This window comes from Anopheles ziemanni, chromosome 3, assembly GCF_943734765.1.
Source record: "Anopheles ziemanni chromosome 3, idAnoZiCoDA_A2_x.2, whole genome shotgun sequence".
Classification (NCBI taxonomy): domain Eukaryota; kingdom Metazoa; phylum Arthropoda; class Insecta; order Diptera; family Culicidae; genus Anopheles; species Anopheles ziemanni.
In genome coordinates this window covers 8,919,779-8,941,621 of record NC_080706.1, presented here as the reverse complement: position 1 = coordinate 8,941,621, position 21,843 = coordinate 8,919,779, and the positions used below count along the sequence as shown (strand labels likewise).

General features: G+C 47.6%; 4 protein-coding genes across 6 annotated transcripts in view; 2 read left to right on the top strand and 2 right to left on the bottom strand.

Moving 5' to 3' along the window:
- LOC131288626 (RNA helicase aquarius) overlaps window positions 1-17,231 on the top strand; it is a 39,883-nt gene extending 22,652 nt beyond the window's left edge. Inside the window, exons 3-5 of the mRNA XM_058317776.1 lie at window positions 12,682-13,222; window positions 13,984-16,724; window positions 16,807-17,231. Of these exons, the coding sequence (XP_058173759.1) occupies window positions 12,682-13,222; window positions 13,984-16,724; window positions 16,807-17,202 (3,678 nt within the window). The 3' untranslated portion in view covers window positions 17,203-17,231. The remainder of the gene's footprint in view (window positions 1-12,681; window positions 13,223-13,983; window positions 16,725-16,806) is intronic.
- Window positions 17,232-17,399: 168 nt separating this feature from the next.
- Window positions 17,400-18,235, bottom strand: LOC131287644 (DNA excision repair protein ERCC-1). Its single transcript, XM_058316711.1, has one exon. It carries the CDS (start codon window positions 18,184-18,186, stop codon window positions 17,422-17,424), a length of 765 nt encoding a protein of 254 aa, XP_058172694.1. The 5' UTR covers window positions 18,187-18,235; the 3' UTR covers window positions 17,400-17,421.
- A 584-nt stretch (window positions 18,236-18,819) lies between these two features.
- Window positions 18,820-19,702, top strand: LOC131284545 (putative inner dynein arm light chain, axonemal). The gene is made up of 2 exons (XM_058313406.1): window positions 18,820-19,545; window positions 19,667-19,702. Exons 1-2 carry the CDS (start codon window positions 18,820-18,822, stop codon window positions 19,700-19,702), a joined length of 762 nt encoding a protein of 253 aa, XP_058169389.1.
- Window positions 19,583-21,327, bottom strand: LOC131284543 (electron transfer flavoprotein subunit alpha, mitochondrial). 3 transcript variants are annotated; one of them, XM_058313402.1, is made up of 2 exons: window positions 21,166-21,327; window positions 19,583-20,921 (listed from the first exon to the last, which is right to left on the bottom strand). In XM_058313402.1, the coding sequence occupies exons 1-2, from the start codon at window positions 21,216-21,218 to the stop codon at window positions 19,970-19,972; spliced, it is 1,005 nt and encodes a 334-aa protein (XP_058169385.1). In that variant the 5' UTR covers window positions 21,219-21,327; the 3' UTR covers window positions 19,583-19,969. The 3 variants fall into 3 exon arrangements, with proteins under 3 accessions (XP_058169385.1, XP_058169386.1, XP_058169387.1); XM_058313403.1 differs by having other exon boundaries at window positions 19,583-20,923; window positions 21,174-21,327; XM_058313404.1 differs by having other exon boundaries at window positions 19,583-20,923; window positions 21,180-21,327.
- Between the last annotated feature and the right edge of the window lie 516 nt (window positions 21,328-21,843).

The window sequence follows — 21,843 nt, the reverse complement described above, 5'->3', positions numbered from 1 at the left end:
CGGAATCACAGAAGGAAGGAAAGAATGGCGCGTTTGCTCTGGAGGGTGGGCGGGATGCACCGATCCAGCGTCCGTGAGGAGAGGGAGTGCTTGATGGTAAGAAAGGAAGTGAGACAGAGTTTGCTTACGTTGCAAATGAAAACTAAAACAACAAATGGAGGGAAAACTTTAACGAACTGTGAAAAAAGTACCCACGGGAAGGCAAAATAGGGATAGCTTTTATTCTTTCCCTTCACTCACTATTCGCCAGCTGTGGATAGTTAGGCCGGTTCTGGACACCGTCCGGAAGGGGGGGAGGGAGATGAAGAACTACGCCGGCGGAACCGTTTAAAGTGTTTTCGCTCGGTTCCGCCGCGGTGGCCATTGGCGGCGGAACCTGTAGCGTTCGGAAAGAAAACGGTAGCGAAGGAACTAATCACACGCGAGTTTTGCGTTTCGCAGGCAAGGAAAAGAAACCCCCCTCCCCTCCCCTGTCCCCACCCGCTTCCTGGGGGTATCCAAAATATTGTTAATTCATTAACTCAACCAACGTCGCGTCGCCGACCGATTGCGTGCCGTGGTGGTAACACACCACACCTCTCGGGCTCGTCAAACAACGTCGGGAAAATTGGCCGGAATTGGATGCGACGCGGTGGGGTGGGCAGGTGGGAGCCGCATGGCGAAGAAATGTTCTTTCGCAAAAGGAATTTAATTAATGGTACTACCGAGGCACACCTTTGCGCCGTCCGGGTGCACAGTGGGATGTGCAGGTGGCAAGAAAAGGGTGTTGCTTTCGTTCGGCGTAACGAAGTCGATCGGAGGGGACAAGCAAAAGGAAAATGCCGTCCGAAGGCGAGTTCATTTAGCGCGTTATTATTGATTGATCTTGGATGCTGGTTTTTGTGTGCCCCCTAAGAAATAGTATAAATAATATAGAAGGTTCGCTTCGGAAAGGTTGGTTAAAAGTACGTGAACCATTTGGCTTCTAATTTCAGGCATATTTTTTCGAAACGAAACATACTTCAGAGATTTTGCATTATACCTTGAAAAGGGCCTGCCTGGATGCTTTTAACTTTTTCCACTAAATGAAAATGTACTGGAAATATTTTAACTAATGCTTTTTCAAGCCCTAAAGTACGCAATTTTACCTTAAATTATGGCACCCAAGCTGTCACTCCCATATTGCGACGGACGACCAGACAAAAGCCTTCAGATAATTGTTGCCGAAAATCTATCATTTTCCACCAGCACGTGGTGCCACCATTTGTTAGTTTTGTCTCCAGCCATCCACCAACGTCGCGTCCTATCATCTATCTTTGGCGCAGCACCTATCTTGGGGACAGATCGTTAGGCAGTGCGGGTGTTTTCGGCGTTGCTGGAGGAGGAACTCACTGGAGGAGGATTGGGTGGTGGGATGGAAAAGTAGACCACTTTTCGGTCGTGATATAATGGGAAAGTTATTCTCGTCTTGCTACTCTGAAACTCGTTCGTGAGTTTTTGTTTCTGTGTGTGTTTTTTTTTTGTGCGATCTTTTTGTTTTCGCCCGTACAAATCTTTCTATTGAAAACAAACTTTGTTCAGACGCTCTCTCGGTACGTGTGCAGACTTGGCGGGAAGGATGCCAAGGGCTTTCGAAATGGGAGGAAAGAGAGGATGGCCCCTACCCCCTAAGGGTAGCTTAGGAACTTCTTGGCAGCGAACGTGTGTGCGCGCGCGCGCCATGTTACCTGCACTCCGATGTGCCAGTGCACAAGACAGGTGCAATAAATAACGGAGTTTGGAACTTGTCTATCCACTTCCTGTTTGCTTCCTGAAGGGGAAATGATGTTTTGACGTCGAATCGACATCACTTGGATTGGCCGGAGAGCAGAGGTTCCCCTTTGGCCCAGGACATGGTAGCTTAACGGTTGACTTCATAGACATAAATTCAACCTGACGGCACAGCACCTTTGGAGTGCATTCTCGCCTTCACCATTATCGAGTCGATGCCATACACCGCCGGCACGCGCCAGTACGTGTACACGGTTTGGCTGGTTCTTATGTTGTGCAAAACGCAAACATAACTCATCAATGAAGTGCCGCCAATTCCACCCCAAAAGGCGCCCCAACCTTGTGCATGTTAATTTGTGGCGGATTCGCTCGCACGTTCCACACTATAAAACTTTGGTAAACAAACTAATTAGCAAACGGCACTTGGCAGCGAACGAGAGAAAGTGCTTGTGTCACGGACCCCAGACGGGGGTGGTGAGGGGATGTACCAGTTGTGTCAACACAGCTTTGTTGGCAGCACAAAACTTTAAAGCCAAACCAGAACGTCGGAATGTCGCTCGCTTCGGGGGTAGTGTGTTGCTTTTGAGCCCAATGTTCATAAACATGAATAATTGGCACGCAAGGTCCAGTGGATGCTGGAAAATCCCCGAGGACCCCGCGGGTCATCCGTGTGCGTCAGCAGTGTGTGGTCTTAAGCGGAGAAGGACCCTTGCTCGAGGAGTATGTTGCGTCACCGGTAGACTACAGGTTTTTATTTCGTTGTTTCCTTTTCGTGTTCAAGTTCTCCACGAGTATACTTTGAGTCTGTTGAATGGTCTTGTTGCGATTGGAGTGGCCTTGAGAGCGGCTGCATCTGTAGCAACCTGGTCAAAGACCACTCGACGAGCTATCTTCACCGTCGACGTCAGCTAACGACGTTAGAACGGTTAACCACACAGACTAAATTGGCTATATTTCATTAGATGAAGGAGACTGTTCTTCCCCGACAACTTTTGATGACATTTGAAGTTCACTGTTTCATTCGCTTTTCTTTTTAGCACAAATCTTCTCCTAAACGATCCCGGGTTGGGGTTGGAATAATAAATTGAACTCAACCTTCGTCTGCCGGCGTATGGTTGCTTACTTTATCCGGCGAACAAAATGGCCATCACGATCCCGGTCCAGACACACTCACACACAATGGCGCGTTGCCTCAGGGAGAGTCAAAGACGTTACGGATGCGATGAATTAGCTCTCTGTTTACCTTGGCTTAAACCATATACGGGTTCACGAAAGGTATTCCCAATCTCAAAAACTCCCCTCGCCGGAGGAGGAACCGTGACGGAACGTGCGTAAAGGTGATCCCTCCGGTTCTGTTTGTTTGTAGCGGATGTCTTTAACATTGATTTGCGTTCACACCTACTGCGTCCCCTCTGCCGGGAATTGCCTTTACTCGCCCAAGGGATTCCGACTGAGACCGAGACATTTCAATCTTCCAAGGCCGCGGAATGGAGTCATGGACCGGAGAAGGCAACCCTTATACCTCTTTGATGATTGGCCCCATTCACAATCCATTCGGTGGATCGAACCGCCTTTCTGTCTGCGGTGAAGTACTGCCGTGATCGCATCGATGCGTATCCATTCGCGTTTGTCGGTTTTGTGGCATATTTGTTCGAACAATAATCGGTTTCTGATCGGCGTTGGGGTTTATCCAGTTGTTCTCGAGTCAAGAGGAATATAAAATATGCTTGACGTTGATACGTAGTGGAGTACGTTAAGAAATCGCCGTGTTCCGGTCTGCCGCAGCAACCGCTGGTTCGTTAACGGGGGTGACTAGTTTCTTGTGGACTAGAACTAATAACTCACCAACACTATACTTATCCAATATTTTTCCACGCGGTTAGCGGAAAAGAAGGAAATGGTACACGGTCCGCTTGTTGCGCTTCAGACCAGACGTCTCACTTCTAACTTGCCTTTTCCACGGGAGAATCCTTAAGTGTCCGGCAGACGTGTCTATAAACTTCGCTCACCCCCTTAGGATTTGTTTGCTGAAAAGATACCTTTTTTTCGTCAGCTGACGTTCGTATGGTCGGTTTCCAACGGTTACTTCCGTGTTACGGTGTGCAAAAAAAAAAACGGTTCTAGTTCCACTTTGCGGTCACTCTGATAAATGACACCACGTAATATGTTGGACAGGACTAGGACTTCCCTGTACGCATAGGGAAGGAGGAGGTGGACGGTTTTGCCAGCTGGACAGAAAACTTGGCCAATATTGATGAAACTGCAAAATCCATCCTTCGGTATTTCGTTCTGGACCTTTTTTATGGGATAGCTATAACGTGGAAGGTTGGAATTTTTCATATCCATCGCTATTAAGTTGTTTCAATTCTTCCTAAACGTGGTTTAGTTTTTTTTCCTTCTTATTTGAGTTGCTCCTTTTTCGCTGCAAGCTGTTCGTATGAATTTTTTATCATACATCATGTTGTAACACTATTAGGAATTGCCGGAAATGTCCTTTTTGTACGTTTTTTGTAAAAAGCAACTAAGTTATGGGCATGTTTACGATGGGATATGAATTTAAAATACATGGTAGCGTCGTACATTTTTTCTCTGCAGAATTTAGTGCCACAGAACAAATGAAAAAAACGTGGAAAACCACAACATAAACTCTCCATCACACGCCCCCACACAATCTAAATGTATTCATTCCGAACAGCTGGATCACTCGGTGACAGCGTTCGGAATTTATCTGCAGCAATGTTTTCCACTTGAACTATTTTCGGACCCATGTTAACCTCGCCGCGCACCACTCCACATTGATCGGAAGTTTGATGAAATATTTTTGAGATAAACACTGATTGCTTCTCCACCGCCTCCTCCAAGTCGGTGGGACGGAGTCTCCCCCATAGACTTGAGTCAACTGTGAGGAGAAAAAAAAATTACAAGTGAGATGGATAGTCATGTTTGGGATCCTCCGAACTTGGAGTTGACCATAAGCAACTGACCGAAAAAGGCTGAAATCCTTCCCGAGCGTGGGTAAGAGGGTGGCGAAATCGGTACTAAAAGTTTTTGCTTTTAGCAAAAAGCTATGTAGGACCGCTAAGCAAAATAAGCAAAAAACACTAAAAAAAAAACAAATATCCTTATATATTAAGGCCGCCACCATGTGACCGTGAAAATGCCGGGATAAACTTTCTGGCCCAACGCCAGTGCCACACCACCGAAGGTCGGCGAAGAAGAGCGTGCCGCTCAAGTTGGTGGAAATTCGGTGCAGTACGCCTAAACCATGCCCCGGCCCCAACATCCCACCCACCCGCCGGACGAACCCAAAGATGGGGGTAAAATGTGATTAAAATATGCAGAGCTTTTGGGGCATGCAGGCGGGGAAATTGTGTTGCACAGTTTCCGGCATTGTTTTCCGGAGTGGGCCGGATTTGTGTCCGATCGATTCGCGCTAGGGAAAAGCTGTTTAAAGTGGGGCACGGTCCTTGGGTAGGGAAGCATGGCAAGCAGGGGAAAAAATAATGCTGGGTTTGGGAAAGGGATATGGTAATTGTGAGCTTTTAACCGGGGCCGGGGCGACGTGTTGCTTACGCAAATGCCTGCGGTTAGGTTAGAGGATTAAATTTTGTGCGACCGTTTTTAGCATAAACAAACAGCGCCGCCGCATATGCCCATCGCGACTGACTCTGGTGGTCCGAAAAGGGGTAAGTCAAAGTGTTAATGCATGTCGACGGTATGTCTAACTTCGGCATTTTGTGCAGGCGTGTTCCGTCCCACAAGAGTGACCAGTTCTGCATGTGGTAAAATTGTGATGATTTCGGTGAAGTGCTAATGAGCCTGTGTTCTGGTTTATTTTTCTCCTTTTGTTTGGTGTATTAACTTTTGACTTCAACTTGCTACTGTGGCCTTGGTGATGGCAGAATGTTTACTTTTTCAAGAGTAATATTTTAGCAGACATAAAGAAATTGGCACCACCTTTGCCAGACCATACACGCAGGGTGATAATTTCTGTACACATTGCTGGCCTTTGTGTGTAAGCGAAACTTACGGGTTTGTTTGCAAATTATTATTGGTGCTAATTAACTCTGAACGACAAAGGACGGATGCGGACAAAGGTGAGGTACGAATATCGCGTAGTCGTTGTTTTACAATCAAAAGGATTAAATCAGATTCACTGCGGGCCAGTTGGATGGACATTTAAATATTAATTTATTTTGACGTGAAAAGAGCGTTGGTATGATTGTAGTGATTCATTTCATCCCTTTTTATAACCATTCGAACTGAGCAAACGTTTCCGAATGGTGTAATCTGTGCTCGAAATTAATTTACCACCGCTTTATATTTTATTGCCGTCAATCTGCGGTGGTTCATGATTGAATTTTACTCTCCGAGGAGGTTCCTTTGATTGATTTGTCTTGTTCCAACTCGTTCTGTGCGCTCTCGCTGGAAAGTTGACGCGGCTTACTGTTGTGACAGGTTGAGTTCGAAGTGGATAATGGAAGCATTGCTAGACTTATCGATCTGGAAAGCGCAAATGTAGCAATCGTCCCAGCGGGTTCTCGCCTAGGTCAGTGCCAGTTGTTGCGGCATGTAACAACAATCTATCACGGCCTGGTTAGGTGGTTACTCACCCCCCACCGTGCACCCACTGACCATAGCGTCCATCTACGTGTCACACTCTAGTAGTTATCTATCGCTAAACATCGGCCCAGTCCCATTAAGGAAGTGGTATCCAATCGGTTTGATGGCGCAATGTGTGCGGAACAGGCGTGTGATGTAAGTGGCATTGGATGCTTGAGCCTCATCAACAGGCACCATCAGTCAAATCTAATTCCAAGCTTTCCCATCTAATCCCTTTTCACTTTAGGTTAGGCTTACAACACAGACTTCGTTCATCGTTTGGGTGGCGTAGGACGTTTAGAATTTCTCCTTCGCTCTACATTGCTACCTCTTAAAGCATGTTTTAAAGTTGATGCTGTTAGTTTTGCATAAGCTTTCCTATTCTGAGTCGTTTCTCAAACTGAAGATTAATGAAGTAGGCGGCGTCCAAAATTCTACCAGAGTTTGGGATGTGCTTGGATCGCCTGCTTGGATCCAGCTCACATAAAGGCAATTGTCACGACAACTGTAGAGTTTTCCACTGCTCGAACATTTACCAAGGAAGAGTAGGAATATCTACCATCCGATGATAGGATCAATTTGAATAATTTAAGAGCACAAAAAATCCAATCTGCTTGCGCTTTCAAATGCTTATGCGGAACACCCCATATTTTGTGCATTCGTAAACATTGGGTGAGCAACATCAAACGCCTTTAATGCAAGCCCTAAAAGTCTCTTTGATGTTTCCCTCTTGCTCTCGGAATGTGTCCGGCCTCGGTTGGAAAAGCGATTTTTTCTCCCAACCCCATTTTCGGGTTGCATACATCAGGTTTGCTGGAGTAAAAAAGAAGTAAAGAAGCGACGAATCCTTATCCTTATCCAACGACGGTTCGCTCTTGTCCCGGGCTTTTGCACGCAGTAGTCGAGTGTTTGGTTATGAAATATTTATTCCACAAAATCCGTTCCATATTTCAACAGGGGTCTCGTTGTCCCGTTCCTCTTGCTGCAGGTCCGGTCATGGGGCGATGTTTTCACATGCATTTTAACACAATGGGTTTGATCCTTTCCATCCGAGACGAGCATTGTTTTGGGCGTGCAGAAGCGAAGAATGGATTGTGAAATCGATACGGGTGTCTAGTCCCCCGGTGATGTACTAAAATCAAATTTATTGCAACGCCCACAAAGTGGGGTCGGCCACTCTGGACGATTTCGGAGGGCGGACGTTCTTCGAAATTTCCCCCAAGATGACGACGGCCCTCTGATATCCGATCGCTTCTGAGCAGCCAGCGATAAGCCTCGGTTTTTGGTCGAAGTAGGTGTTAAAGTTTCAAACTTTTATCGACCGCTAATTAAAAGCACCGAACAAAGGTGGGGGTCACCTTTTGCCACCCTTTAATTAAGGGCAAATTGTTAAAGTTTTCCATCCCCCCTTCCCATGCTTTCCCGGTGAATCATCGTCGAACAATTGGGGGGAGGTTTTCCCCTAACTTCGGCTAGCTTGCCGGGAACTTGGGGTGGTTTGTTGAGGTAGCTGTTTCGGTGTCATATCATCTGGCCTGTGTTTATCATCAACAGCAACACCTTCCTCGCGACCGCCGCCAAGGGAGCACTTGACGCAATGATTGTGCAAATGGATTCCCACTACCACTTCCCACTTCCTTCGGAGCTGATTATCTAACACCGATAAGCTAGAAACCGGAGAAAAAACACAAACGTTTGGCGATTTGTTCGTGGAGCTTTTTTCCCTCCTCGATCAAGCCACGCAAATTAGATGGCTACTGTACATCGTACAAAGGTTGTGTATGGATGGTGGACGTGCGTCTCGATGGTGCTGCGAGCGTCATATGGCCGCAGTACAAACAGCCACATTCGGTTTATCTTGGCTGCCCACAAAGATAGGGCGACAAGTCAGAGAGCAGGGTTTCTGTTTTGTGATAAGACAACCAACGGAAACTGATAGGTTAAACACTCTTCGTCTGCAATAGATATACACTTTTTCGAATAATTTTCACACAAAGAACGGTTTGCGCTGCGTTGCACGTCTGGCGTTTTACTCTATATGGCCCATAGTGGATTTGATTTGCATCTCACACCGACCCGCTCGCCGCTGTAGTGTATCGGTTTTTTCGCCATTTGTTTTTGCGCCAGCATCTCTAACACACTAACACACTTAGTACTTGGAGGCGTCTTTTTTTTTGCTTCGACTCCGATCCCACACGCTCCAGTAATATTATTCGAGATGCGTTCCGTCGCGATCGCGGGAACACTTGCCCCGCACACGCAATCGCTACGTAGGGATCCGGTCGAACGGGTTACACGTTGCGGAGGGTTTCATGTTACCATCGGGGGATACGGGGAGCGAAACCTGTACCAAATGATAAGCAACAACCGTGTGCTGCCCGCCGCACTGCTATCGGTTTTGTTTGTGCCGGGTGATTGGAACGACGACTCACGGTGGCGAACGGTAGGGCCCTACCTACCGAGAGGCCGTCAAATGGACGCACATCCGTACGGTACCGCGGCTAGATGAGAACTGCTTCTTCGGTGTTGTACTCGAGCGTCAGCGTGCTGCTCCGGTGTCGTCGTCGTCGTCGACGGCGTCGTGCTCGCGTTCTGCTTCGGTTCGGTGCGTTCGGGTTTCTTCTCCCGCGCGGATATCGGAACGGCGGATATAGCCACGCGTTGCGCATCCGAAGGGACGAAATTGACCGCCTTTTTCCACCACCGACCATTTCTCCATTCAATGTCGTCCTCGTGCGTGATTTAGTAACGCGCGAGATGGGACGGGGTCACATGTGATGTGCCCGGTTTGCAACAGCTGCAGGATGCATTGTTTATTTGCCGCCGACGACGATGGCCAGCAACGCGAGCCGAAACCGTCGGCCTTCTCCGATATCCGGCACCGATGTCGGAACCGTTCTTTTTTTTTTTGCCGGTAGTATCATTTTGGCGATATTGAATTCTCCAGCGTGTTATAAGCGCACATCGGTCGAAAGTCACGTTTCTGGTGCTTGCTTTATTTGTCCACGCGTTTTAAATATTGGTATTTGGCCCCGCGTTGTAAATATTGATGTGATGTGTGCCTTTTTTTTTATGCTGGTTGTTGTAAAATATGCTGTTATTCGTATGTGTTCGCCTGCCGAGCAAATAACATACTTTGTACGCCATGAATAATTATGCCGACCCCCGGCATTGTGTGGTCGCGAGAGTCAACAGAGATTCAAATGTTGTATTTATTGTTTTTCACCAAAGCAGCACTTAGCGGCGGTTTGTTTATGTTCAAAAGCAACCTAAAAAAACGGCTTTTGGCAAATAACGCAGAGTTGTATTACGGATTTTTTTTACTTTGGTTAGTAGTACTTTGGCCAACTAATTAGTTATAGTATACCTTTTATATCAATATTAGTTATAGTATACCATTTATTATCATCAATAAATTAATGTTATTTCATGTTTTTTATGTGCCATTAATTTCATTGAAAAAAATTGTATAATTTTCCGACTTAATCTCAGTTATCATTTTACTTTCCCCGCACGATAATCCTGGCTTATGGTTGAAACTGAACTGGATGTGAACTGGCGGAAAAATGCCTTAGTACATAAAACATTTTTTAAGAATAAAAGAAAAACAGTTTTATGGACCCTTTTTTGTGCCCACGGCCCAGTGGGATGTACTTTTCTTCTGTCACCGGTGGTGATTGATGACTATCTGTTGATTTATATTCTACCTTCTAGGACGATCCTTTGGGATGGACAGGGTGAGGGGGTGGAGGGATAGGGAGGGGGTGGGCGCTTAACTCCGGTAATTTTTTGCCCTTTTACCGGGCCGGGAACATATTTCGAACGTTTATCATTCGACGCACATAGCTGATGTGTCTTTCTTTATACTTTTTCTCCCGAGTCACATGTTACATTGAGTATTGAGTGCAATACTTTTTTATTGAGGCCATAAAACAGAAATGGCCGGGGTTTTTGTCTGCATAATGCGCATTGCAATTTTCAAATGTTTCCCTTTCATCCGGGGTATTTCCGCGAAGAAAATTGAAGTGCCACAAGCATAAAAACAGGAGCGGGCGAATAAAATAAGCGGGCGAACAATATAAATTCGATAAAAACGCGTTTGCGTCATTCCGGTCCGTTTGTTATTGCATTCCTTCCCGAAATCAGGTTGTGCAAAACGCTATTCGTGATTTTTTTTTGGGGGCGCGCCTTTAGTGCATCTTCAAAGGATAAAGCTTCCCAACGGGCGGGGGGAGCAAAATCCGTCCACCCGACATCCGGCGATGGGTTATAGGTCAACCGGGATGAACCGCGAAAGTCTCATCTCGGTGTCTTCTGCCATCGTCGAAACGACGGTGGCTTTCGTGGCTTTTTGACCGACCAGACAGAACAAGGGAAAAGTGGTCGCTCTTTGTCGCTGCCTACATTCATTTCCAAGGACGACGCGTATCCCGACATTCCCGACCGAGCCGTTTTCACTTTGACTCCCAGTTTGGACCTTTCTTGGTTGGTTGTGGCATTGTATGTCATGGCCAGAAAGCAACTTTACCAAACCATTGGAAGCGGATGTGGATGTTCCGACTTCCGAGTTCCAGATTCCGTTGGTGTGCGAGTCAGGATGCTCTTCATCTTTCCCTCCATTAATGGGATTTCGTTGCTTCATACAAACAGAACTCAAGAAGAGAGGATAGCGAGCAAAAACCTAAACACTAGAATAATGGTACCATCCTATAGGAAGAACTCGAGAAGGCAAAGCTTTGGACATTGTAGTCAAGAATCGGGAGGTGGAGAGGAACACTGATGATCCGCTTTGCATAGGATTGAAGTTTAAATCCCATTTCCCCCGGGCCGCTTGACACATTTTATTTAGCATTGCGCGTTTCCGACGATCGTCGATAACGATTTCCTGGAAGCGGCCAACCATTCAAACAACCGCACCGGAATCCACTAGATCCATCAAACAATTTATTCCGCGCGACTTGAACGACGTCGACGATGTTTATTGAACACTTCGGCGACCGGATGAACTCTCTGGAGTGCGCGGATGGAGGTTTTCCTTGGCGTGGCGCAATTAATCGGGTCGGGAACTTGAGCTGCCAGGAGGAAAGAAAAAACTTTTGTGTACACTTCAGTTGCACCCAGCATCGGAGCGGAATGATCCACTTCGCTGCTTAAAAAATCCACAATCAATATTTATCGCCCGAGTGGCATTTCAAGCGTTTTGGTTTTAACGCTCCAGTTTTGTTCCGCTTTGTGTTTTTCGGCGTAGAAGGCAAAATGCGCTGCGCCCGATGATCAATGGAGTTTTTGAAATAGACGTTACGACTTCCCTGTCTGGCAGATAACAATTCGGACACATGGCGAACAAATGGTTGCACCGTTTGAAAGAAGGATTGCAAAGCGTAATAATTTAAATTATTTATCTCCATCCGAATGGTTTGAAGTGTTTCGGTCTGGAATTGGGCGTTGAGAAAAATACAGAACATGAGATTTTTTTTTTCCAACGCATCTTTGTAAACACCTTAATCGTTGCCTTAAATCAAGCCCGTTCTAAGAATAGTTTACAAAAATAACCACAGGAAGAACATCCCACTTGTTTACGAAACCGGCCAGGCGCCAACTAGAATCCAGGGTGACATAGAATATTATTGTTTTCAAACAAGAGCTGCACAGCTTCGGTGTCCATAGTGTGGAACATGTCGTTCCTGCGTCATCTTGGTAATCGAAAGAAAATAAATCACATTTTTCACACAACGCAATGTACGCCCCATTTGGCATGCCTACTTTGTTGATAGTCTCTTTGACGTGGGTATGTTTTTCATTTTTTTCCCCTAACCGAGATCTCTTCAATTGATGTTTTGGTTTTTGGACCTGATAATGATTGTGTTCGCTGACGGCGGCAATCCATTAAATGAAGATGGCGGTCAATAAAAATTACTGACAAGTGAAGAAAGTAAAAAACGAAACTTTTTGTCTCTTATCAGTAAGCAGCGTTGGGCAGAGCCAAGAATAGAGTTTAGCTAAGATTTGATAGCAAGGTTCGAAATATGCAAAAAAGGCGTTTTACTCGTGCGGCAAACAGTCAGATGGTGAAATTAAATCACCATCGAATATAACCGACATGTGCGCTTAACTCATACTTTTTTTTAAATCCATTTGATTATTTCGAAATTTAATTTAAAAAAAGTTTAAACATCGGCTCATCGGTTGTAAAATCTTATGGCCAGTCATTGGTGCGTATTTTGAGAATCAATTTTTGGACATTTTTAACTGACAAAAGGGATTGACAATTAGTTTTCGTAACGTAAACATTTAAATGATAACATAATTTTTCTTTATTGTTTTCCTTAGCTTTTGGACATGCTCAAGTTTTACGCACGCTTCGAGATAAACGATGAAACCGGTGATCCGCTCACCGATCACGACATGACGCAGCTCCACTACGCCAAGATCAAGTCGCTCCAGAAGGCGGCGTTCGCCAAGTTCCCCAACCTGCGCCAGTTTGCGCTCTCGAACGTGGCCAACGTCGACACGCGTGCCTCGCTCGAGAAGCACTTCGGTGCCCTGGACTGCGGCAGCCTGCGCGAGATCGCCTGCTACCTCAACCTGGTGCCGGACGAGCTGCAGCCACCGTTCGAATGGCACCGGGTGGACGAGAAATTCCTTCGGGAGCTGCTCATTTCGCGGCACGAGCGGCGCGTGTCGCAGCTGGAGTCCCTGAACGAGATGCCGCTCTATCCGACCGAGGACATCATCTGGAACGAGAACGTCGTCCCGACGGAGTTTTACTCGGGCGAAGGGTGCCTGGCGCTGCCGAAGTTGAACCTGCAGTTCCTCACGCTGCACGACTATCTGCTGCGGAATTTCAATCTTTTTCGGCTCGAATCGACGTGTAAGTATGGGCCCGAGAAGTTTGTTTCTCGTTGTTTATTGTTTTTTCCGGTAAAAATTTCTCCACCATTCCGGATGGTTTCGGTCAGATTGAGGGAAATTGATCTTCGACGATAATGGGTTTTGCTAAAAGGATATGAAGCGAATTACATGAAATTGTTAGATGAAACAAGAACTTTGTGTTTCTGTACATACATTAAACTGTTTAAGATAATTAGATCCTCGTACTTGATAATTAGAACCTCGTAACACTAGAATACAAATAGCAATCATTTCGGCAAAAAATCATAAATGCTTTACTTTAAAATTCAAAACTCCATTGAAGAAAAACTGAGAATCAACATGGCCAGACCTGAATACTCGTTTTGACCGCCCTTTTTCAACACGCTATAACTTCGTCATTTTTTAAAGGTTTTTCTGAACCATAAATGGTATCTTTTTAGTATATTTGTTGACTATATTTCGGCGTTTTTGGGATTTTTTGATGCATCTCTCCATCACTCTGCTAACTCGGTGTAAAGAAAAAAATATGGTCGCATAAAATCATCAAAGATGACAAAGTTATAGCGTTTTCAAAAAGAGCAGTTGCTATAGAGCATTCGGGCAATATTTAAATGCAATGTATTCTTGTGTTAATACACTAGATCTCGGCCGTTACATTACTTCACCAAAGGCAATGGCAGACTGTTGAAATATCTCCTACAAGACGCGATGGAATTGAAATAATAATCTTGACGATCCTTCCGTTCCCCGTTTCCACAGATGAGATTCGCCAGGATATCGAGGACGCCGTAAGCCGTATGCTTCCCTGGCAGTCGGAAGATGGGGACGCGGTGTTCGGAGGATGGGCCCGCATGGCACTACCAATCCAATCGTTTGCCGTGGTGGAGGTTTCGAAGCCGCACATCGGCGAGAAAAAGCCATCGCGTGTCCGGGCGGACGTCAGCGTAACGCTGAACGTGCGCAAGGAGGTGCAGGAGGAGTGGGAAAACCTTCGCAAGCACGACGTCTGCTTCCTGATAACCGTGCGCCCCACGCGCCCCATCGGCACCAAGTACGACTATCGGGAGCACTTCGTGCCACAGGTCGGCCTGGTGCACGTACGGGGCTGCGAAATCGAGGGCATGTTGGACGCGAACGGGCGTGTGATTGAGGATGGGCTTGAGCAGCGACCGCAGCTGTCCGGTGAGCAGCGTACGTTCCGCGTGTGGCTCGATTCGAATCAGTACCGGGTGGATATGGATGCGACGTTGCGGCAGGAAGGCGACGACGGTGGAGAGGACGTGTATGAGGGTTTTAACATCATCATGCGGCGCAAGCCGAAGGAGAATAATTTCAAGGCGGTACTGGAGACGATCCGCCATCTTATGAACACGGAGTGTGTCGTGCCGCCCTGGTTGCACGATATCCTGCTCGGGTACGGCGACCCCGGTGCGGCCCACTATAGCCGTATGTCTGACCAAGCGCGGGTGCTTGATTTCAACGATACGTTCCTCGACTATGAGCACGTGGCCGGTAGTTTCCCCGGGTATGAGATGGTACCGGTCGGAGTTGAGCCATCGTCGCCGGAGAGCACACTGAAGCCACCATTCCGGCTGACTTACGAGGATGTCCCGGAGGAGGACGATTCCGATGAGGAGGAAAAGGGTGAGGAGGAAAAAGAACTACCGAAGCGTATCCGTGTCGAATCGTACCGCATTCCACGCCGTGGCCCATACAAATACAACGAGCCTAAGAAGAACGCTATCCGCTTCACACCGACCCAGATCGAAGCGATCCGTGCGGGTATGCAACCGGGGCTGACGCTTGTCGTCGGTCCACCCGGTACGGGTAAAACGGACGTGGCCGTGCAGATCATTTCCAACCTGTACCACAACCATCCGCAGCAGCGCACGCTCATCGTGACACACTCCAATCAGGCGCTTAATCAGTTGTTCGAGAAAATCATGGCACTCGACATCGACGAACGGCATCTGCTGCGTCTTGGTCACGGCGAGGAGTCACTCGAGACGGAAAAGGACTACAGCCGGTACGGGCGCGTCAATTACGTCCTTTCGAAGCGTATCGATTTGCTTGGGCAAGTCGGGCGGCTTCAGGAATCGCTCGGCGTGACCGGTGATGTGGCGTACACTTGTGAAACGGCTGGTCATTTCTATCTCTACCACGTGGTCGCCCGGTGGGAAAAGTTTCTTAACGATTTCGAACGTCCGACCGCGGAAGAGGAAGCTGCTCGGGCCCGGTTCGAGGAGCAGTTTCCATTTACACGCTTCTTCAAGGACGCCCCTCAGCCGCTTTTCGGCGGTGAGACGTACGAAGAAAATATGGAGATTGCCCACAGCTGCTTCCGGTACATTTCCCACCTCTTCACCGAGCTGGAAGAGTTCCGGGCATTCGAATTGCTCCGCAGTGGGCTTGATCGGAGCAAGTATCTGCTGGTGAAGGAGGCAAAAATTATCGCCATGACGTGTACCCACGCTGCGCTGAAGAGGAAGGAACTGGTCACGATGGGCTTCAAGTACGACAACATCCTGATGGAGGAGGCGGCGCAGATCCTTGAGATTGAAACGTTCATTCCGCTGCTATTGCAGAACCCGCTCGATGGGTACAATCGGTTGAAGCGTTGGATCATGATCGGCGATCACCATCAGCTGCCGCCGGTCATCAAGAACATGGCGTTCCAGAAGTACTCCAACATGGAGCAATCGTTGTTTACGCGCCTGGTGCGACTCGGCGTACCGACGATCGATCTCGATGGGCAGGGTCGTGCGCGTTCGAGCATCTGCGAGCTGTACAAGTGGCGCTACAGTACGCTCGGTGACCTGGCACACGTGCACCGGTGGCCGGAGTACTGCCGGGCCAATGCCGGGTTCGCCTTCGAGTACCAGCTGGTCAACGTGGAGGACTTCAATGGGGTGGGCGAGTCGGAACCGAACCCATACTTCTACCAGAACCTTGCCGAGGCCGAGTACGTGGTGGCGGTGTTTATGTACATGCGCTTGCTTGGCTACCCGGCCGAGAAGATTTCGATCCTCACGACATACAATGGCCAGAAGCATCTGATAAGGGATGTCATTGAGTCGCGTTGTGCCACCAATCCGATGTTCGGCAAGCCACACAAGGTGACGACGGTGGACAAGTACCAGGGTCAGCAGAACGATTACATACTGCTGTCGTTGGTGCGTACGAAAACGATCGGTCACATTCGGGACGTACGGCGTCTGGTGGTTGCGATGAGTCGTGCCCGCCTTGGGCTGTACATCTTTGGCCGGGTGGCATTGTTTAAGAACTGTGTCGAGCTGCAACCCGCGTTCCGGTTGCTGATGAACCGACCGCTGCAGCTGCAGCTGTACGCGAAGGAAACGTATCCTTGCGAGAGGCGTCTTTCGGGTGCCGAAGCTACCAAATCGGACGAAGAACCGGAAACAATCAAGGATATGACCGAGATGGCACAGTTTGTCTATCAGTTCTACATGCGCAAGGTGAACGTCATACGGGATGAAATGGTACGTACACTGGTGGTCATGGGAAGGACCGGATTTTGAGGTTTTTTTTATAACTTTTATTAATTATTTTCTTTAATATTAGGAAAAAATGAAAGAACTCTACGAAAAGCAACGCCAAGAGCAGCAGGAGAAAATGGACGAGCAGGTGAAGCAGTCCGACGCGGAAGCACTGGAAGCCGAAAAGCGAAAGCAACAGTTGGCCGCCGCCGCAAAGAAAGACTTTGCCCCGACTCCGATCCGCAACGAGCTGACAGAACCGGAACCGGTGGTTAATGAACGTCCACGTCGGGGTAAGAAGAGGCCAGTTGATGGGGACGAAAAGGAGGAAACTGTAGCAGAGCAGCAAGAGGAAGAAGCGGTCGCAGTGGATGAGGAAAAGCCTGTCAAAGATCAAGAAGTGGAAGCCATGGAGACCGGAACAGAAGAGGAAAGGAATTCGGAGGAACCGGCTGCCGCTGTAGCAGAAACGGAGGATTAATTCCCAACTAATGGTTAAAAGATAGAAAACAAGAGGGGAAGACTTTTTAATAAGAATAAATCAGCGTAACGTAATGATGAGGACATTATGTTAGTACCACTAAAACAACGTGCACAATGAAATGAAATAAATAAAGCACCCGACATTTAATACAATACATAATTAAATAGGCCTTATATTTGACGATTGAACTTTATACAAGGAATTGTGCTAGTATGCTTATTTTCGAAAGTTTTCATTGAATGTTTTATGCAGTTTTTTCACTTTTCTCGGCCCCAACCCGGAGCACATGCTGAGCTTCTCTTCGCTGGTGTTGATGAGCTTCCCAAGCGTCCCATAGTTTTGAATCAATATCATTGCATCCGTTTGATTGACCGGTTTTATGTTGGTAAGCGCGCGGACAATCTTCTCGTGGGGATATTTTTCCGCTCGCTCCATAATCCAATCCGGCGGTCGATTCTCAAACAGTTTGTACTTTTCCACAATGCGTCCCGCTTCTTCCGGGTTCCAGGCCAACATCAGCGTCAGGTCGGCCAGCAGACAGATGCGTGTCAGATGTTTGAGTGCGTTCTGCGGTTCCTGGATATCGATCTGCACCAGCAGCACCCGCAGCTCGTACATTTTGCCCAACAACTTCAACCGGGCGTGAATGTAGTCCGGGTTGAGGTTGTGGTAGCGCAGGGAAAGGAACAGTACGCAGGCACTCGCCCCGACCACGTAGTCCGGAACGATATCGTCGTATTCCCATGGGATGTTTTGGATGGCTTTCAGCAGAGGATTACCGCGCTGTTTCGGATTGACCAGGATGCAGTTGCTTTTGTTTACCTTTGCAATAATTACCGGCGTTTCGGAGGACGTAGGAACTCCCGTTGTGTTGGATGATGCGGCCGTGCTGGAGGTTGGAGATTTCTCTTGTGATACTGCGGCCTGTTTCGGAACGGTAGGAATTTCCAGGGATGCTAACAAATCGTCATCTTCGTCCATGATACTGGTAATACTGCGTCCAACGGACTGATTCACTAAGTCGGTTCGAAATGCCTTTTGGATTGTTTTGTAAATAGTGCCCTTTCGCTGAAAGTGACATTACTCAATGTTTGCGTCGTAATGTCAAACAATTGCATTGGAGAGTGAATTTAATATTTTTCAAACGAACCACGAAATACGTTCTTGCAACGTGAAATTAAATTAATTTTTAAAAATCACTCCAGTATAGTTTAAGACAATTATTATTGCACCAAATCATATTTAATCACATTTTTAAAAGAACAACGAATGCTAAATGTGGCTTCTGACTGTTTGTTCCTTTTCAGTGGAGCATAAGTATTTGCAGGTAGGTTGAATATAATTTATACATGTTAATTCTTTCCCTTGCTACACATATTTGTTTTTAGGAATGCACAAACCACACGAAATCGTGTGTGTCCTAAATACAACTTGTTGGAATTGTTGATTCGCCACATCCTAGCAACCCTTTTAGCACTTCCGTTGCCATGGATAACCTGATTTGACTGTTTGATTTCTTCACAATCCATCACTGGAATAGTGTTAAACTGCAAATAAGTTACATCGTGAAGTACACTCATCAGCTGGACCAGTTTAATCGGACACGGCCACACGATGGGCGATCGGAACGTGGAGCTGCAAACGACGCTGGTGCGGTACAACAACCCCGTGCTGGTAGTTAAACACGTTGAAAAGCGGGAACCAGCGGGTGACACGGCGACCGCTCCCGCCAAGGAGCAACCTGGCCGTCCTGGGTCGGGCGGTGCCGTTGTCGTGGATAGTCCGCGCGAGACGGAAGAAATTCTCAACTGCATATTGCCACCGAAAACGTGGGAAGAGGATGGCCAGCTGTGGACGCAAACCGTCTCCAGTACACCCGCCACCCGGCAGGACGTTATCAATCTGCAGGAAATGTTGGACACGCGTCTCCAGCAGACTCAGGCCCGCGAAACAGGTATCTGTCCGGTGCGGAGAGAACTTTACACGCAATGCTTCGACGAGCTGATCCGGCAGGTAACGATAAATTGCACCGAGCGGGGCCTTCTTCTGCTGCGCGTACGGGACGAGATCGCAATGTCGCTCGAGGCGTACGAAACACTCTACTGTAGTTCCGTGTCGTTCGGCATACGAAAGGCGCTGCAGGCACAGGAAGGAAAGGAAAAGCTCCAAGAGCAGATACAGTTACTGGAGCACGAAAAGGAGGCTTTGTTGAATTCCATCAGTGACATGAAGATTAAGGCGGATCAGGCAGAACGGAGGAATGCGGAGTTGCGCGCATCGGAGGAGAAGAAACATTCGGAAGAAATTGCATTCCTTAAGAAAACAAACGCCCAACTGAAGGTAAGTGTTTGTATGGAACTAGGTTCCGCGGTTCGACTCTGTTTTATGAAAACGGAAACATTTATTGACAAATACTTTTACCCTGACTCTATAAAACAATATTTGCCAACTCTTCTTGTAGGCTCAACTGGAAGGAATTATTGCACCGAAGAAGTAAATCCGTGATACCACCCAACGGTGGCGCTACGGCCGGTGCCGCATCGGGTGGAAAATGGACCCAACAACTACTAGCTTTTTTGTGAAACCTATATGTTATATACTGTAGCTAAATTTTTGCGCCTAAAATTAACAGAAAACGATACATTTACATTACTGATCGTCTTGTGTTGGCTTTCGGAATATTCACCGGTGGTTGCAGAATATCCTCGCGGCACGGGGTGTGATAACGTTCGTCCGGAGGGATCCTTTGTTTTCCTGTCTCGTTCTAACACTTTTCGTTAATCTCCGGGATCACCTTGAACAGGTCGGCCACTAGACCGTAGTCGGAGACTTGGAAAATCGGTGCCTCCGGGTCCTTGTTGATGGCCACGATCGTTTTCGAGTCCTTCATGCCGGCAAGATGCTGGATAGCACCGGATATACCGACGGCGACGTACAGCTCCGGGGCCACGATCTTACCCGTCTGGCCGATCTGCAGATCGTTCGGAACGTACCCGGCATCGACGGCCGCCCGGGATGCTCCTACAGCTGCGCCCCACTTGTCTGCCAGATCGTACAGCATCTTGAAATTGTCGCCCGACTTCATGCCACGTCCACCGGAGATGATGATTTTGGCCGCCGTTAGCGAGGGTCGATCGGACTTGGTCAGTTCTTGGCTCACGAACTCCGTCGTCTTGCTGGCGAAGTCGCCTTCCGGGGCTTTCTCGATGGCTGCCGGGCTGCCAGCAGCGCCGGTCGCCTCGAAGTTCGTTCCTCGTACCGTGATCACCTTGACCGGGTCCTTGGATTTCAGCGTCTGGATCGCGTTACCGGCGTAGATCGTGCGCACGAACGTGTCCGCCGACTTTACCTCGACGATTTCCGAAATCGGGGAAACATCCAGCTTGGCGGCGATCCGGGGGAGGACAGCCTTTCCGAAGGCGGTGGCACCGGCCACGATGTGGGTGAACTTGAACTGATTTTGTGTGGCCAGCACGAGCGGGGTGAGTGATTCGGCCAGCAGGCCCTTGTAGGCGTCTCCCTCGGCGACGAGCACCTTAGCAACACCGTCCAGCTTGGCGGCCGCTTCCGACACGGGACCGACCTTGGTGCCGGCGACCAGCACCGTCACATCACCGCCGAGTTTCTTCGCGGCCGTCACCGCGTTGGCCGTGATCGGGTTGAGGGTTTCATTGTTGTGCTCCGCCACCACAAGTGTACTCTGGAACCGGCGGAAACTCTAGCCGCCAATCCGAAACAGATCGACATCCGAAAAACAGAAGGAAACACGGGTAAGTGTCAAGGTTCACTAGTTAAATTATATAATTATGTTTCAATTTAACACCGAAACAGTCCCACACGGAGACGGAACGGTAAACAGGCATCGTTATCTCTCGTTATCATCACCACGAGCTTCGCCACCGTTGCGGAACGTCCATCGTGTAGCGCAATGTTATGCAAAATTCACAAATCATAGAAAACATTCTTACCTGTACCGAGGGGCGAACGAGTGACGAGGAGCAACGAGCAAACATTGTGCGACAAAGGAATTCAATTAACTTAATTAAAAACGATCTTCAAACAAACGAGACCTCGATGGAGCCGGAGATGAACTTGATGAATGCGATCTTTCTCGAGCTGGCGATTTTGTTGCCAATTCAACAGTCAAGGTTGTTGTTTCGTAGTTATGCTTTTGTAGGTTGGCTTATGAACAACGATTTGACAGCAACAACATTTAAATAAGCAAGCCGGGGTACACACGTGTTTATTTGAATTCCATTTAATTAGAATAAATGAACTTCATGAAAAATGTACCACAATTCCATCGCTTCAATAAATTATCTGCAGTTGTTACATTTTAGCGCGTACAAAAAGCCTCTACAAATGAATTAAGTTAAGTTATCAATACGAATGGAATGTTACAATTTTGGTAAATAGTTCTTACATCTTCTATATACACAACACATGTTTACCGTGGATTATTTATCGAAGTTCAATTTTCAAAATAATACAAGATTTTACAGCCAGTTTGTTTTATGGAGGCCAACCTGAAGAGTTATAACTATGGTATACAAACAACCTTGAGTGGACTTTGAGCCGAACAACATCATCGTAGGAGAAAGCGAGACAGCTCCATGTTTCGTTGGTAGCATGTGAGTG